Below are 17,067 nucleotides of genomic sequence, written 5' to 3' on the forward strand. Positions count from 1 at the left end.
AACCCTGCCACTAATAAGCAAAGACACGTGTGAGAATACATACAGGATGTCCTTATGGAAGAAAACAAATCATGTACTTGAGTGTGCCACCTAGAGGACTGTGTGTGAATAAAAGTGGCTTGGCCAGGTGCGGTGGCTCATGCCTGTAATCCCAGCACTTTGGGAGGCCGAGGTGGGCAGATCACCTGAGGTCAGGAGTTCGAGACCAGCCTGGCCAACATGGCGAAACCTTGTCTCTCCTAAAAATACAAAAATTAGTTAGGCGCGGTGGCGGGCACCTGTAATCCCAGCTACTGGGGAGGCTGAGGCAGGAGAATCACTTGAGCCCGGGAGGCGGAGGTTGCAGTGAGCAGAGATCGCATCATCACACTCCAGCCTGGGTGACAGAGTGAGACTCTGTCTCCAAAAAAAAAAAAAAAAAAAAAAAAAAGTGGCTTTACACAGTTATTTGAATAATGATGACTTAAAATTTTTTACACTAAAAAAGAATTTATACCTAACTGGCATTTTCTGATTAGATATGAGTATAAAACTGAACAATTTAAAAAATAGAATTCACAGGCACAGATTTCACAGATTATTTCTGTTCACTTGGGAAAGATGGGGGAGAGGCACTATATTCCATGTCTTCTAAAGATATTTCTATAAGAGAAATCAAATTGTATAAAGTGGAGAAAAACGGTATTCCAAAAAAAAAAAAAAAATCATTCCTCTTGGACCATGACAACTTTGAACAAAACTATTCTCACAAAATTTCATTTTAATCATCTTCTTTACAAAGCACAATACTTAAGACTTTTCTAAATACAACTTTATAAAATGAAGCAAAAAAATAATCTCCATAGATGCCTGGTCGAGTCCATGCTGAATGCAAAATAATTTTTTTTTTTCAAAAGTGATACTTCCAAGCTTTTCAACATTCTCGATGGGTCCATTCGGTAAAGAGTAAAGATGGTGGCAGTTTGGGTAGCGGCTCGTCCAGTTCCTTGACGCAGAATCCTCTTGCTGGGTAGCCCGAGGGGCAGCAATGAAGCTAGACATACCAACTTCTCCTTCCAGAATCACTTCTCCCTCTCCTTATACAAAGGAAGCCAATGGCCTCTATGAGGGGGAAGACATCAGCTCTCTACATTCCATGTTGCCAGTGCTCCATGAGGGTGTTCCAACCGCTCAATTTCATCAACAATCCTACTCTGTATACACATTATATAAAACTATATAATTAGGGATTTTCATAAGTAAATGAGAAATTTGAACATCAAAGAATCCAATCTGCATTCTTAGATCATTAGGTCGTGGGGAATCTCTGGAATCTTCAAGTTTAACGCAGAAATGCTTATAACTGTCAAGGGGTACAGGGATGTTTTACGCTGCTCTTGGGAACCTGGCACTCCTGACCCCAAGCACACTGAACCCGAGGCTGATGAAAAGGCAATATATCCAGGGATGGGAATGGAGGGTATGAGGTTTCCTTCCTTATACACTCCCTTCCCTTAATTATGCCCCCACCCAGGAAGACCAAGGTGTTTGGGCTCCTTAAATACTCGGAGGGAAATAACAGCCTCAAGTAGCAAGGATGAGCACATAGGTTAAGAGGAAGGCAGGGGGAGGGAGGGAGGAAGAGAAAGGAAGAGACATTTATTTGTAATACTATCAATGATCAGTAATGGGATTTTTTGTTTTTGCATCACTTCTTCGGTATTATCAACTCTCATTCTTTGTGGCTGTGCAAATCTATTAATGTTTAGTAGTTTCACTATTAAACTCAGGAAATAGACAAAGCAGCTTTTGAGAAACACATCCAACATCTTCAGGGGCCATTAAGGGACCACCCCCTCCACCCCTACCCCTGAACAGTCTCACAATACAGTAGGCCCCTCATTTTCAGCTAAGGATGAGAAAACAGTTACATAGTCTAAGGCTGAACTGTTCATGTACTACAAAGATAAAGCGGACAGGCAAACATCAGTTTCCTTGGGAAAGAAAAAGCAACTCCATAAATGCAAGAAAGTTCCAGTGGCTACACTTCAACATGACCCTCCTCCCATTCTCTTGGACCTGAGGAAGGGGTTACAAGTGAGCAAGGCAAATGACATTATGTGAATACAGTTTAAACGATCACACACACGGGTAACCCAGTGCAGGAAATAATACAACTTTCCCTCCCTTGTTTTCATTTGCATTTTACTTTTATTTATTTTTGCTTTAATAATGCATATTCTGTTCACGCAAAAGGTGCAAAGGACAGAAAGCAGGGGTTTAACTTGGCTGATGAAAAATCAAGCAGGATGACATTTCTAGTTTCATGAACAACCTAAAACTAGGAGAAATAGAAAAGTCACAGCTGGTACCACAGAGCACGCCCAACTTCACAGCTGTCTCCTCTTAGGACCTTTGGCTAGGGTGAGAGAAGCTTTGAAGACAGTGGCCTCTAGTGGACTTGGATAAGTGGCAGATTTTTTTTTTTTTAATTTTTAATTTTTTTGAATCATGGTAGCTGCATCACAAAAGCTCCAATCAAGAGGGTGGTAAAAAGAAGGCACAGATCATTGCAAATACCAGATTTTCTCTTTCTCTTTTTGTAAATATACCATCATATATAAGCTAAAATTTCTCTTAGGGTGGTGGGGTTTGCTGGCAGGGAAAGGGACAGGTTGAACCTACAATTGCATATGTAATAGAATCCTAATGGGGGGACAAAGAGCGAGGCAGCTCTTAGCCTGAAGCAAAAGAAAAGGACACTAGCTTCTGACTACGTGTAGTACAAACACTAGGGAAGTCTGTGACAAAACACGATTAAAAAATCATAAAATTATAAAGCTTGTAAACGAATAATCTGAAATTACATTTTATTAATGGAAAATATCATCAAAATAGTACCACTATGGACTAAACTGCCTGAGTTTTCATTTCGCATTGAGATCTCAGAGTAGAAAAGCCTTTAGCACAATTTTGCTCTGTGTAAGTCACAACGAGTGCCAGCCCCAGGACTAAACCCTGGGGAAGATTCTCCTCTTGGATGGAATTTGTGTTGTGCTATCAAGACTTTTGTGCTAATCTTTCAAACAGGGACATTTTGAGGCAAACCTTTAATCTTTTGGCACAAGATTATTTTGGCTGGGGCAGAAAATTTGAGTCTCGGACTCAGGATGAATAATGTGACATTTCATTGATCAAGTATTCATTTTGATTGTAGAGCTTTCTTTATGTCGTTCACTTCCATCTAGAAAGAGAAAAATAAGAATGGAACAAAGTCATAATGAATCGGCTGGTTTTATAGAAGCTGAAAGATTATCAACCCGGTCGACTGAAAGAAAACAATCAATCTGACCATTTTAAAGGTGACATGACATCTGAATAGACAATCAACAGCAATGCCAGAAGTGACATCAACACAGAACAGGCACACAGACACGAGGCACTAGGAAATGGTGCACATTTTGATTCTCAGGCTGCCAGGCTGCAAAGTTTGTCAAAAGCAGCAATAATTCCAGTTTCTTAGCCAGAGGGTAGAGCAGGCGGTCCTAACAGGCGGGGCCATCTGGCAGTGTTGGAAGGCAGCTGCGGTTGGCTCAAGGGGGTGTCTGTCAGCACCCCCAAAATGATGGCAAGCAGCTACCTATCCTTTGTTAAGCAGCATGGGTCCCCATCACCACAAGGGCGCCAACTGGATGAAAGCTGAAAGTCTACCTTCGGTCAATCAGAACTCCCACGCATTCTCTGCCATTTGGTAACAGCAGTGTTGAATCAGAGGCTACAGGGGACAGAGCTCTAACGCCCTGGCAGGACAGAAATGGCCATCACTGAGAAATCAAGAGCAAATGCCCCCGAACGTGGACAGCTGTGGCCCCTGGAGCCATAGTGACCACATATAATGAGGCCTCTTGGAAATGGAGGTGGGAGAGGGGCTTTTCGCAGAGATGTTTAAGATAAATTCCAGGCTGGGTGCCATGGCTCACACCTGTAATCCCAGCACTTTGGGAGGCTGAGGCAGGAGGATCACCTGAGGTCAGGAGATCGAGACCATCCTGGCTAACACAGTGAAACCCCGTCTCTACTAAAAATACAAAAAATTAGCCAGGTGTGGTGGCACATGCCTGTAGTCCCAGCTAATCGGGAGTCTGAGGCAGGAGAATCGCTTGAACCCGGGAGGCGGAGGTTGCAGTGAGCCAAGATGGCGCCAGTGCACTCCAGCCTGGGTCACAGAGCGAGACTCCGTCTCAAAAAGAAAAAAAAAAAAAAAAAAGATAAATTCCAAATGAGAAACCCAATTTGGGGCACATTTCCTAATGTTTCCCTTCCCCAAGACTTCCTGGGGAAACGATATGTAGTAAGCCCATACGATTCTAAGAAGATGGTCACAGGAAATGTATCCAGATCTGCAGAGAGGTGACAATCATTTATTTTTTAAATAAAAGCCCTCACAATGTCCTGCCCCACTGAGCCTAGGACTCACGGGCAGCAGAACCCAAAGGGACGCACCTGCAACCGAAGCCGGATTTTCTTCTCTTCATCCAACTCAGACAATAACTGTTTAATCTCTCGTCTGAAAAGCAAATGGCAATGAAATTAACCAAAATCCCAGACTTCCTTCATCAAAGATCAGAAATCTCTTATTATGACTACAAAATCCATCTGATCCTTTTTTACAAAGAAACTGTGGACAACACATCATTATTTTCTTTGCATTGTTACTGCTTAAAATTTGTTTCAGACAGTAAGGCTCACCATTATTCTGGGGCCCCTAAAATATGTAGCCAGCAACTGGTGGGTGCAGAAGTGACCTTTGAAATCCCTTAGTCCAAACTTCTCTCAAAAGGATAAGATGGGGAAACTGAGGCCCAGCGTGGTGGCCTGACTTGCCCAATTACTAGACTTCATGTAACCTGTCAGAATATGACAGGTTCATATTCTGTCATCTTCCCCATAACCATTCCTTTATTACAAAATCACTGGGCTTTAAATGTACTTATTACAATGTTTTTTTTGAGACAAGGGCTTGCTCTATTGTTCAGGCTGAAGTGCAGTGGCACGATCACGGGTCACTGCAGCCTCAACCTCCCAAACTCAAGCGATCCTCCTGCCTCAGCCTCCTGAGTAGCTAGGACTACAAGCGCACGCCACCATGACAGGCCAATTTTTAAAATTATTTTTGTAGAGATGGGGGTCTCACTATGTTGCCCAGGCTGGTCTTGAACTCCTGGGCTCTAGCAATCCTCCTGCCTTGGCCTCCCAAAGTGCTAGGATTACAGACATGAACCACTAAGCCTGGCTCTTCTTGTAATTTTTATTGCAGATGTTTTTACCACTCCATATATATTTCCTTTATTTTATTTATTTATTTATTTATTTTTATTATTATTATTTTTTGAGATGGAGTCTCACTGTGTTGCCCAGGCTGGAGTTCAGTGGGGTGATCTCGGCTCACCGCAACCTCCACCTCCTGGGTTCAAGCGATTCTCCTGCCTCAGCCTCCCGAGGAGCTGGGATTACAGGCACACACCACCATGCCTGGCTAATTTTTGTATTTTTAGTAGAGACGGGGTTTCACCATGTTGGCCAGGCTGGTCCCGAACCCCTCACCTCAGGTGATCAGCCCACCTCAGCCTCCCAAAGTGCTAGGATTACAGGCGTAAGCCACCGCACCTGGCCTATTTCCTTTATTTTCAATAGGGTTTTTAATTGCTGAAAGGTTACTGGTATGTTTTCATGGATTCTCACAAAATCCTACACAGTAAGTCCCAAAAACTTGGGGGTAAAATAATTGGAGTAATGGTATGGCAATCATGTCTTAGAGAAACTGGCATGACTTAGGATCCACGGCCTAATGCCCTTTCCAACATTAAAAATAATGAAGTGCACAGCACTAACCATCCCACAAAGTTAGGGCTCTATACTTAGGACACTGCAACCATCCAAACACTGGGCAGAGAGCTGTCCTCCATTTTCAGGTATCCAACACTCCATTTTACATGCATATTTTTACAGACTGGATTGGAAAATCAAGAAACAAAGATGCCTGAGACACCACAGTAAAATAAGGTGGAAGTTATATTGCATTTTCTCACTTCGGATGAGCACGATGATGGTCCCTATTCTCTGGGGCAGTGTCCCAGCTCTGCTGTCAACATACTGGGTTTATATCACAACGAATATGAACCAGTTGTGATTCATTACTGTATTTATTTAAGCACACATCATGCACCCATATCTCAGTGGGTACTACTTAGGGATTAGGAAGGAAGAAGGTGAGACTCCAAGCAAATGCTCCAACCCCAGGAGACTGGCAGGCAAAGCCTCAAGCAGTCCAGCTGTGGGGAGTTAATTGGGGAAAGCAGTCCAAAGAAAGTCACTAAGTCTTGAACTAGTGAAATGAAAATGAGCGTAAGTCTATGAGGAGGAAGAAACACAGGGGAATTGACAGAGAAAAGCCAGAGAAAAGCAGGGAGGTGAGAACCAGCTTATTTGGGGATAAGGAGAGCTGGTGTGGACTTGAGTTGAAGGCTAACAGGAAACTGACATGAAGGACTAATACAAGAGACTAGTAGGGACCCACTGACGCTGGGCATGAAGGCCAGACTGACGTAGGCAGCAAAAGGCAGGCCTTGGAAGAGAGGCCACTGTGGGGTGTTGACTCAAGAGATGTTGGCCGGGGAAAGACAATTCCCACCAACTATTTGCAGGCTTCACAGTGGGGGAGAAACATGGTGTGGCAGCCCGGAAGCACAGGGCATTTCAGATGTTGCAGGCACCTCTCAGAGGGTCCAAACGGCTAAAGCCCTGAATTCAAGCCAGTCTGATGCCATGATGGTCCTGTTCAGAAGGCAAGAACCAATGCTCTGGGGTATCCTGGGGCCTCTGGGATGTCCTGTCTAGGAAAGGGACACAGGTCACCTGGACGTGGATGGGGCCTTTGGGTACCCAAATGAGTAACCTCCAGAGCCAGATAGGAGCTGGGGACTTTAAGGGGTTAGAGGTAGCCTGGCTGGCCCCAGGATTCCTTCTCAAGTACCATCTGTCAGTCCTGTATATTAATCTGATGGATCTCTTCCAGGCTGGGGTAAGTCCAAGAGGCTTCAATTCCCTCCCAGCCTGAGTGGAACAGAACCCGCTTAGAGCCACATTACTCAAAGCGAATTCCATGGAACCCTCATCCTAGGATGCTCTGGAAAAAAAAGGTTCTGTGATTAAGCAGGTGTGGGACACCTTGCATATGCTATCCTCTCCATCCTCCCAATGCAAAGCGAAGGCTCTGAAGAGCCCTTCAGAAAAGAACTTAAGTTTGCTTAACCCAGTTATCCCCCCAAAGTGACCACAAAACACATTAGGGCCCTCAAGCCACGTAGAGGGAGGCAGGTGACAGGGCTTCTGCTGACCCCAGACTGGCAGAGGGCTTCATCGCTGTAAGTCTCTGGCTGCATCTCCTGTCACCACCCCAGGCACCTCCAATCCAAGGAGGCCAGTCACCTGGGGATGTGTTGAAATCACCAGGCTGCCCCGTGTGGCCAGGAATCAACATGATGTTTTCGCTGCTGGAGTAGTGTGCTCTTGGCAATCCTAAATCATCGTTCAAAATCCTACCCGGGAAATAACTCTTTGAGATGCCTCCCTTGATTCTCTCAAGAAACAGCTAACTGATCCCTAAACTCCTCGAGCCTCAGTTTACTCAGAGCAGTGCCTCCCTACTTTTTTTTTTTTTAGACGGAGTCTCGCTCTGTCACCCATGCTGGAGTGCAGTGGCGCAATCTTGGCTCACTGCAACCTCCTCCTCCTGGGTTCAAGCAATTCTCCTGCCTCGGCCTCCCAAGTGGCTGGGATTACAGGTGCACGCCACCACGCCCAACTAATTTTTTTGTATTTTTAGTAGAGACAGGGTTTCGCCATGTTGGCCAGGCTAGTCTCAAACTCCTGACCTCAGGTGATTCACCTGCCTTGGCCTCCCAAAGTGCTGAGATTACAGGCATGAGCCACCATGCCCATTCTCTACTTCTAATCCTCCTATGGGCTTTGTCATTGCAAACCACATCCTGGATGATAATGATGTATGATACTTATTTTTGTGTCCAGGTCTTTCTCCTCAACAAAGTGCTCCTTGAGGATTAGAGATGTGGCGAGAGTGTGTGTGCAGCCATGCAGGAAGAAAGACCCCCACTGCCCCGCCCCGCCCACTGCAGTCTCATGGTGAGAACATCTTACTGAGTGTAAAATCTTGGGCTTCAAGATTCCCTACATCTTCTTCATACATTACTGGTACCTCAATGCAGGCCAACTGCTTCATCTGGCAGCTAAGTGAAGAAATTGCCATTTTTCTGTTCCAAGAGGAAAAGCTAGCTGTTGAGCTTATTTAAGAAGTGGTTCATGTACATACTGTATTTTATGGGGGATTTAAATGCTTTTCTTCTTAGCAGCCTGCTGAGAGCATCAGTCCCTGCAATGGACTCATCCCTCTATGCCCCATGGCCAGCCTGTGCCCTTCCTGCACACAGTAAGTCCAGCAAAAACATGCAGCATAATTTAGGTATAAATTAAGACTCTCGGGGTCCACACGCACTCCCACCATTGCTGCCACCATCAACGGGGAGACCAGGCCCGCCCTCCAAGGCAGGCTGGGATCCATGCTTTCAGAACTAGGTGCTGGCCTGGCAGAGAGCAACCTGGGTGACGGCCCCCAAGAGTCCCCAGGCACTCACTTCTGCTGGTCCTTCATGGTCTCGATGATGCTCCTCAGCTCGCGGACCTGTGTCCTTAGCTCCTCCACGGCCGCCTGGCTGCTGGCCGCAGGCTCCATCTTTGGTTTTCCTTCCATGCCGAACAGAGACGGGGAGTTGGCTCTGTGTCCAGCTGTTCCCAAAGAGGATGACAGGGGGGAGGGCGCCGCTGAGGACAGAGGGGCTGGCCCACCGCCACCTGCTGCCATGGTCCCCGGCTTGGGCGGCAGGGATGCTTTGTTGTCAGACACCTGTGACGAGGGAAGGCAGGGAGGGTTCAGGGCCGGGGATTTGTGTGCTGCGTCTTTGTCCTGGTTAGTCAAACTCTCCGTTAACACCACTGTCCCCGCCTCTCTCCACACACTCCATTCACTTGTTCCTTCATCCACAAGCCACCAAGGGCCTGCTTGGTACAGGCATTTCCCCCTTACTCACACGCCGCCTTCTATGTATTTTAAATGTGACCTTCTTTCTGGACAGAGAGTTTCCGACTGGTTCAATATACACATTGAGATGCCCAACTACTTGCCAGGCACCACAAACTCTGAAGTGAACAAGACATGCCTTAATAGGCATTCTCCTGGTCTCCAGGGAGCTCAGAACCCAGTGGGGCGCAGACAGACAGACAGACCAACGCACTGAGATGGGGGGACAACTGCACAGAGGGAGGTGAGCATACAGAGCCCCAGAAACACAGAAAAGGGGCCAGCCATCCAGACGGGCAGGCATCGCAAGCAGGTGCTGACAGTCCCGTCTTGGAGGAGGACCAAGAAGTAGCCAGAGGAAAGGAGGGGCGCTTAGAGAAAGAAGCTGCAGCGGGAGGGAACACGCCAGGCAAAGGTCTAGAGACCGCAGAGCAAAATGCATTGGTGGGAAGTACTGCTAGACCGTCAGAGGGGGCAAGAGAGGGCCTTGGGGGCAGAGCTAAGGCTGGGAAGTACAAGCGGCTAGGCGAAAGGGTGAGAGGAGGGCACACGGTGCTGAGGACCATGCTGGCTGCAGAAAGGCTGAAGGGTTGGCAGATCTGGAGCTGGAGAGAACTGCTGGGAGAGTCTTACACAACGTAAGCTAGAAGCGGTCAGGGTTGGACCCAGGCAGTGGCTAGGAGGATAGACACAAGACAACTTTGAGTGATGTGGCGAAGGCAAGCACAGCCGACATAGAGCACCAGGCATTGTTCCCAGTGCTGGGGGCAGGAGTGGGCCAGGAGGATGGAGACCCTGCCCTCATGGAACAGACGCCTTGTGAGCAGGGAGATGTGGTCCTGGACAGGATGCAGAGGGTGGAGGAGGAAGGACAGATCAGGGACCACGGGTGTGGTGCACACACCAGGCATCGAGATTGTACCTTTCATGGGAGAAACAGCAGACTGAAGAATCAGATAATGATTTCCGTTTTTGACACATTGGATTTTAGGAGCCCTTAGTGACTGGGAAAGAGGGGAGGAAGAGGGGATGAAGCAGAAGACAGGCCTGGAGGAGAGTCCAGAAGGAACGAAGTGGTTGCATGCGTGGGTGAAGGGTGCTGAGAGGAAAACTGGGTGGAGTCCACTTGGTGGAGCCAGGGAGACAGAAAGCTGCTCCTGGCAGATGAGCACCTGGATGGGAGGTGAAGGTGTGGCCTGCAAGTTTAGGACTCTCTTTCCAGAAACTTGGTTGAGGCAGGAAGACAGGAGAGAGGGAGCATGCTCATGCGGAAGCCTCAGGGGGAGGTGGGATCAGGGAAGGGTTCTGTTCACTTTCCAGGACTGGGGAGACCCTAAGCTGCATGATACGCTGAGAGAAAGAGCCAGCGAAGGGCCAGGCTGAAGGTGGAGGAGACTGGCGGGGGAGGCCTGATGGAGAAGTGTCCTGAGGAGGCCAGGAGGGCCGAGGAAGAAGGACAGTCATGGGCAAGAGAGAAGAGGGGTGCCCAGTAGGCCCCTGGGGGAGAAGGCACCAACAAGGGAGCTGGGAGGCAGGTGGAGAGGAGGGAAAAGAGTGGGACAGGATGTTGGGAGGCGGGGGCGATGAGCAGCAGGGCAGAAGTAGAGGCTGGTGGTGAAGCTTGGCAACGCGGCCGTGAGACTCCCTCCAGCAGCAGGTACCCAGCAGGCTACCCCAGCGCAGGAGCCAAAAGGGGCTTGGCTGGCATGGCGAGGAGGCAGAGTCTGGATTCAGGCTGTGCTAGAGGGAGAGACTGGGCAGAGAAAGCCAAAAGCAGATGGGCCATCATTCCCAGCCTCTCTGCTCGCCTTTTTTCTGCCAAGTTACCATTGAGGAAAAGTGCTCTCTGCTGCCAGGAATAGCGCTCCGCCAGCCTGTGCTTTATCATTAGTAGGAGTCAGAGTAAGAGGGAAGAGGAACTGACATTTCTGGAGCAATGATCACATGCCGGACACCGGCTAGACAATTTGAGCAACGATCGGTTGGCACAAGCGTTTTACCAAGCAGAAAACTGAGGCTTAGAGAAGTGGCTGAGTAGTTCCCCAACACTCATAGGTAATAACTGGCAGAACAGGGGATCAATTCCCTATCAACTGGATCCCTCAAGTCCAGCACTGCGACTGTGGCTGCCTGAGTCAGAAGATTCGCACTCTCCTGTCCTCTCCTTTGCTTGTCACCTATTCCTGGGCTTATGCCTTTTCCTGTTGCCCATCCTGCATCCTTGCGGACCTCCCATACTCCTGTGACCCACCAGTGCCTTTGCACTGACTGACTTCCAGACACTTCTTGAATCAATGCTTCTCTTGGCATTTCCTATATGACACGCTCTCCCGGCCCATTTCGGCTACTGAGCAATTTTAAAGCCCTCACAGAGTATAGGCCACCACCCTCCCTGATCAAATTAGTTCAAGTGGAATTTCTAGAAGCACTGAAGAGCACAACATGACAACTCCGGGGAAGAGAAATAGGCTAATGGGATACAACTGTGTAAATCAGAACCACGAAAACCCACTGTCCACCAGTAGATGTCACTGTAGAGACACCCCAGGGATGTCAAATGAAACTATACCTATGGTCACCAGAAAAAACGGGTCTAAATCCAATTTCTGCAGATGGAATCCTTTTATAAAGAAAGAATGTTTTGGTTTTGTGAATAATTACAACTGATCTGTTGTATAGGATCACGTTTTGCTTACCGTATCAGATTTTTAAGAAAATCTATACATGTAAATTCTTAAATCTATGGAGAAGGAAAATTCCACGGTAACCTTTGATTTCTTTGTGCTATTCCTGCTTCAAGTGACTATAGTTTTCTGCTTTTAGACAGAAAGAAGTTGCTAATATTCAGAGAAAATAATTCCAATTGACTTGGTTTTCTTAGTGGGAGAAAATGGAATTTTAAAATCTTGGTTCGTATTCATAGGGAGAGAATTTGTACAAGATGCTCCTCAAAAGTTACATGCAGTAGCTAAAAGTTAAATGTCTTCCTTGTTTCTCATAAACTAATAAAGTATCTATACTATTCTCTGGGCATGGAATAAAATTAAAGTGTTTTTAGACTATAAATTTATCATAGAATGTGACTCCAAATCAATTTTCTTTAAGAGACCACATTAGTTATTTATATTTATGATCTTCCAACTATAATTTGTGACCAGCTTTGAACATAAAAGACAAGATCTGTGGGCAGAGGGCACAGCATTTAATATATTTAATGTCTTCTCTCTAGACGTCTCACGGCTTTTTAAATTGTTCTGGTTGTGGTGATGGTGGTAGAGTGTGAAGGTATTTGTGAATGTGTGTGTGATGGTATGAAGAGGAGATCAAACCACAAGAGAACAACATGGGAAATAAACAACTGAACTTGTATCTCAGGGATTCTGCCTAGTTTCGGAGACTGCAACATGCCTTGGGGATTTTGATGAGTAACAGAATCGCTGTCACTGAAGAATGACAAACACCTGCACTGTTTGTGTATCTTTGTTTGGTTTATAACCCATCATTAGCACATGCATGAAATGACAGGGACACCCTCGCCATGGCTGGTGACTCACTTGGGATATGGTAACAGTCTTGGAAGTTTTCTTTGACGCGTCCACTCCTCTGTGCGCAAGTGAAATGTGTTCCTCCTTATCCTCTTCGGGACTTGGGGAGTCGAAGATATCAGGGCTTGAAAGGGATGACTGATAAAGCCAAAAGAAAATGCTTTTGTCAGAATTACACCTTAGCTGACACCACTTTCGTTAATATAATGCTGTATGCTTTAAAAGCACTCGACACTGCTATTTTGTCTTCTCACGATAACCCTGTGAGGCAAAAAAGTGTGCTGTTATCCACGCGCTCAAGTCACACAGCTGATTAGTGGCAGAACTGCGACTAAGAAGCAAGGTTTCCTAAACCAGGGATCTTGCCACTGATGTCCATCAATCACTTCATCCTTGCAAGCATCCATCGTCCATCCTTTCCTGCTCCTTCCTCTAAACATTTGCTACCATGTGCCAAGCAGTGAGCTTGTACTGCAGACTTAGTGACATGCCACACAGGATGCCTGCCCTCACAGGGCTGACAGTCTACCAGGGAAGAACACACAGGTCAACAAGAGGCTGCTCTAATCTGCCTCTCCTCCATTCCCTCCTCTTCCTTTTCCTTGACCTTTTCCATGATCACTAAATCTGCTGCATACGGAAGTGCCCTAAAGGATGTGTCTGAGAGAAAACCATTTCCAGGGATAAGGGCTCACCAGGCTTGTGGTCCAGTGACCAGTGTTTCCTCAGCTTGAGAGCACAGCCCTGCTCGCTAGTGCAACAAGCTCATATCTCCTTTGGTACCTGCTGCTAAATCTCTGCCCTCATTATTGCTGACAGTCAACATTCATTTTGGAGTCTGTATGGCTATAGTATATTTACAGAATGGCAGCATCTTTTGGTAAAATATAGGACGACACCCCTGTTCTTTCTGCCTCACTGTGAAGATCACTATAAAGATAAAAAAGCCAGATGAGGCCAGACACAGTGGCTCACAACCGTAATCCCAACACGGGGATTATGAGGCAGGAGGATCTCTTGAGCCCAGGAATTTGGGACCAGCCTGGGCAACATGGCGAAACTCCATCTCTATGAAAAATACAAAAATTAGCCAGGCATGGTGGTGTGCACCTGGAGTCCCAGCTACTCGGGAGGCTGAGGTGGAAGGATCACTTGAGCCCTGGAGGTCGAGGGTGCAGTGAGCCATTGACATTGCACCACTGCACTCCAGCCTGGACAAAAGAGTGGGACCCTGTCTGGAAAAAAAAAAAAATTCTGGACCAATTCACTGGAATTCACTTGGTCATAGATGATCACTGGGCTAGAATTTCCCTATTTTAGAACAAAGCAAATTAAAATAAGAGTTCCTATAGCAAGGAATCCTTTATAATGAAGAATCTTCCACAGATCTCTTTGAGCAAGCTCATCTTCAGCTTCATCTCTATGCTTTCTACCCTGGTGGTAGAAAAACAGTCCCATTTAAAGTCACCACTTGGCGTCATTATAGAAAAATTACACCCAAAAATATCGTATGTTTTCTTCTGTTTACTTAAGGCAGAAACCTAATGCATTTTAGGGAATTTTTAAGCAAATTTTTCAATTTAACAGGTTTTATTTGTTAATCTTCATTTAATCTGAAAATCCAGTTACCTAGAATAACGTTTCCCCCACCACCAAGCCTTCTTATTAATCTAGGCTTAACTGCTTAGCCACCATACCATGCCTGAATCCTTTCATTTTGAGATTTTATTCAAAAAGCCAGTTCCCTCCATTACAACCTAGGGTTCATGAGCTGCCAATCAAAGCTTGCTCTTTGAGTCCTATAAACATAAAGAACTTCAGCTAGGGTCAGAGGCCCCAGGCTGGGGAATCATGACTGGTGCATTTCCTCCATCATTTCCCCCAGTGGCCTTTGAGGAATATGCCCATATCCACTAAGCCTCCACTTGCCTATGAAAAATCCACAGGTGCTAACTGAAGAAGAGTAAATAGGAATTCAATGTACACATCCAAGTAGGGATGAATGAGAATGAAGAGAATATAATATTTATACTTTAAAGCACAAATATATCCTTTTGTTTTAAGTCTGCAAATGAAATCACTTCATATAAAATGCCAAACTTCGAGTCATTGTGCCGTAAGCTTCCTGCAGGCAGTGACCATGTGCTTTTCATTCCAGTTGTATCTTTGGTACCTGGCACAGTGCCGAGCCCATAGGGGATAGATGTCTATAAAGAGTTGTTGAATGAATGAACAACTGTGTAGTCTGAAGGCAGTGAAGATGATATGTCCTCACCACATCCCCCAAATACATACGAACTCTCAGGCATGGGATGTATGGACCAAAGGTGGGACAAGAGATGGTAATTTAAACCTTTCTGTAATTCTGGAAGTCACAAGGCTCTCCAGACCTTGAAAAGTTGGGAAGCATTTGGAAGGAAGACAAAAATGATGAAGGATTTACAGAGAAGATAGAGGAGGTAGGATTGAAAAACAAAATATAGAGATACTAAGAACCAACTAAACAGGTCGTGGGTATAAGAGGGGTGTTGGGGTGGGGTGTGAAGAGGTGAGAGGGAGAAGGGAAAGAAGGTGGTGTTGACAGAGAAGTCTGTATAACAATAAAAAAAGTCAGCTACTTTTAAAAGTGTTTCACCCAAAAAGGTGTCAATGCAGTTAGGTTTTTCGTACTAAGAGGAAAAATAGGATGACTCAAACCATACTTCCAGACTCTAGATATGAGAGAAGAGGTTCCAAGGAAGTGACATTCTTTTTCTTCTAAATGATGACACCTCAGGTGGGATCAGTGATGACATGAAAATAGGAAGTGTCCTGGGAAACCTGCAAAAGGTTAATTCCTTGGTTTATCTGGGTAGAGGTTATAAGGACTTAGACTCACTGGAACAAGGCAATGTGCTATATGGAAATAGAGAGAGAGAGAGAGATCGAACTTATACACAAACACAACTTGTGGAAGGTGAGCTTGGAGGGGACAGAACAACCTGTGGCAAAAGCAAAGCATACATTTCCCTTTGACCCACTTCCAGAAAATTTTTACCCAAGTCAATAATTTTAGAGCAGCATCAAGATTTTTCTGCAGTGGCATTCATTTGAGTGTTGTTTATAATGAGGAACTGGAAACAACATAAATGCCCAATAACGATACATCGGCTAAACGCTCACATACTCATAGGTTAGAAAAATGGGCAGCCATGAAATGTGATGTCAGGGAAGAATGTGTCATGACTGGGGAGAAAGGCACACAACAGAAGAGGAGAAAAGCAAGTTTCACAACGATGCGTACTACGTAATCCTATTTGTGAAGAAATAATTTTATATATACAAATAATTTTTTTTTAAAAAGCTAAGGCTGTATAACAAAAAGTTAACGGTTCTTTGCACTGGGGAGCAGGATTACAGATAACTTTCTTCCTTATACATTTTGTAGTTCAAATTTGGTACAATAAACGTGTAATAGGTTTGCAATAAAAAGTCATTCAAAACAACCCAAACAAAAATCTTCTATGGGTTATCCTGAGTGTTCCAATCAGTCTCTCCTTCATCACCAGGTGCCTCATATGTTTGAAAACAATCTCCTGAAGGTCTGCATGGTATTCTGTGGAGGGGTACAGGCAACGGGGATTTGAGAGAGAAAGGTTCGGCTGCTGCCTGGCGCTATATAGGAGCAGATCTTTATTTAGTAAAGTTTTGTTTTGTTTATACACCAAACCAGCCTCATTCTCCTCTCCCCACCCATAAAACGTGATTTTTTTTCTTACCCATTTCATTTCAGGTTCAAATAAAAATCAGTCTGGAAGGAAAGAAAAGGAAAGTGGGAATACGGAGCACCTACCTTGCTGGCAGAAACACAAAGAACAAATAGAAAGAAATGCCGCTCAAGTCAAGAAGACTGAAATCACTTTTGGTTGGCAGTGTATCTCATGGCCTCCCTCTCCCAGGGTGTCCTCAAATCGGCTGCTTGCAGAAGAGTCCTTAGCTAGAGTTTCTAATCTGTCCTGCTTTTCCGCTGTAGAGAAGTAAGGGGACATACAGTTTGAGGAGACACTTACAGATGTGAGGGACTGGGACGGAGGCCGCCTCCCTGTAGCTTTTGGTCTGCTTGTGGTCGGATGACTGAGTTTCTCAGTAGATGATACCACGGAGTCAAAACCTTCTAAGTCTAAAACAAAAGTAAAACAGTTTTAAGAGCCAAAATAGGAGCAAAGACTCTTATGATATGTCATAAGCACCTCTCTTCCTCAATAATAATCCTTTCTGTCTGGATTACACTTCATCTTTTACAAAGGCTGTTTACGTCCTTTGGTCATTCAATAAACAGGATTCAAACTGAATAGAATAATCATGTCCTTCTTAGTTTAACAAGCTATTGCATGGAAGAGAGAGAAACAG

At 45.5% G+C, this 17,067-nt stretch overlaps 1 protein-coding gene across 18 annotated transcripts in view; it reads right to left on the minus strand.

Moving 5' to 3' along the window:
* Positions 1 to 742: 742 nt before the first annotated feature.
* SH3KBP1 (SH3 domain containing kinase binding protein 1) overlaps positions 743 to 17,067 on the minus strand; it is a 357,317-nt gene continuing 340,992 nt past the window's right edge. For 11 of the 18 annotated variants that reach the window (XM_034950169.4, XM_034950166.4, XM_034950164.4 and 8 more), the window contains 5 exons: positions 16,728 to 16,837; positions 12,688 to 12,816; positions 8,691 to 8,959; positions 4,483 to 4,546; positions 743 to 3,223 (listed from right to left, as the gene is read on the minus strand). In XM_034950169.4, the coding sequence (XP_034806060.1) occupies positions 3,182 to 3,223; positions 4,483 to 4,546; positions 8,691 to 8,959; positions 12,688 to 12,816; positions 16,728 to 16,837 (614 nt within the window). In that variant the 3' untranslated portion in view covers positions 743 to 3,181. The remainder of the gene's footprint in view (positions 3,224 to 4,482; positions 4,547 to 8,690; positions 8,960 to 12,687; positions 12,817 to 16,727; positions 16,838 to 17,067) is intronic. The other 7 variants (XM_034950171.4, XM_034950170.4, XM_055106669.3 and 4 more) reach the window with 1 other exon arrangement.

The sequence above is a fragment of the Pan paniscus genome, chromosome X (assembly GCF_029289425.2).
Source record: "Pan paniscus chromosome X, NHGRI_mPanPan1-v2.0_pri, whole genome shotgun sequence".
NCBI classification, from domain to species: domain Eukaryota; kingdom Metazoa; phylum Chordata; class Mammalia; order Primates; family Hominidae; genus Pan; species Pan paniscus.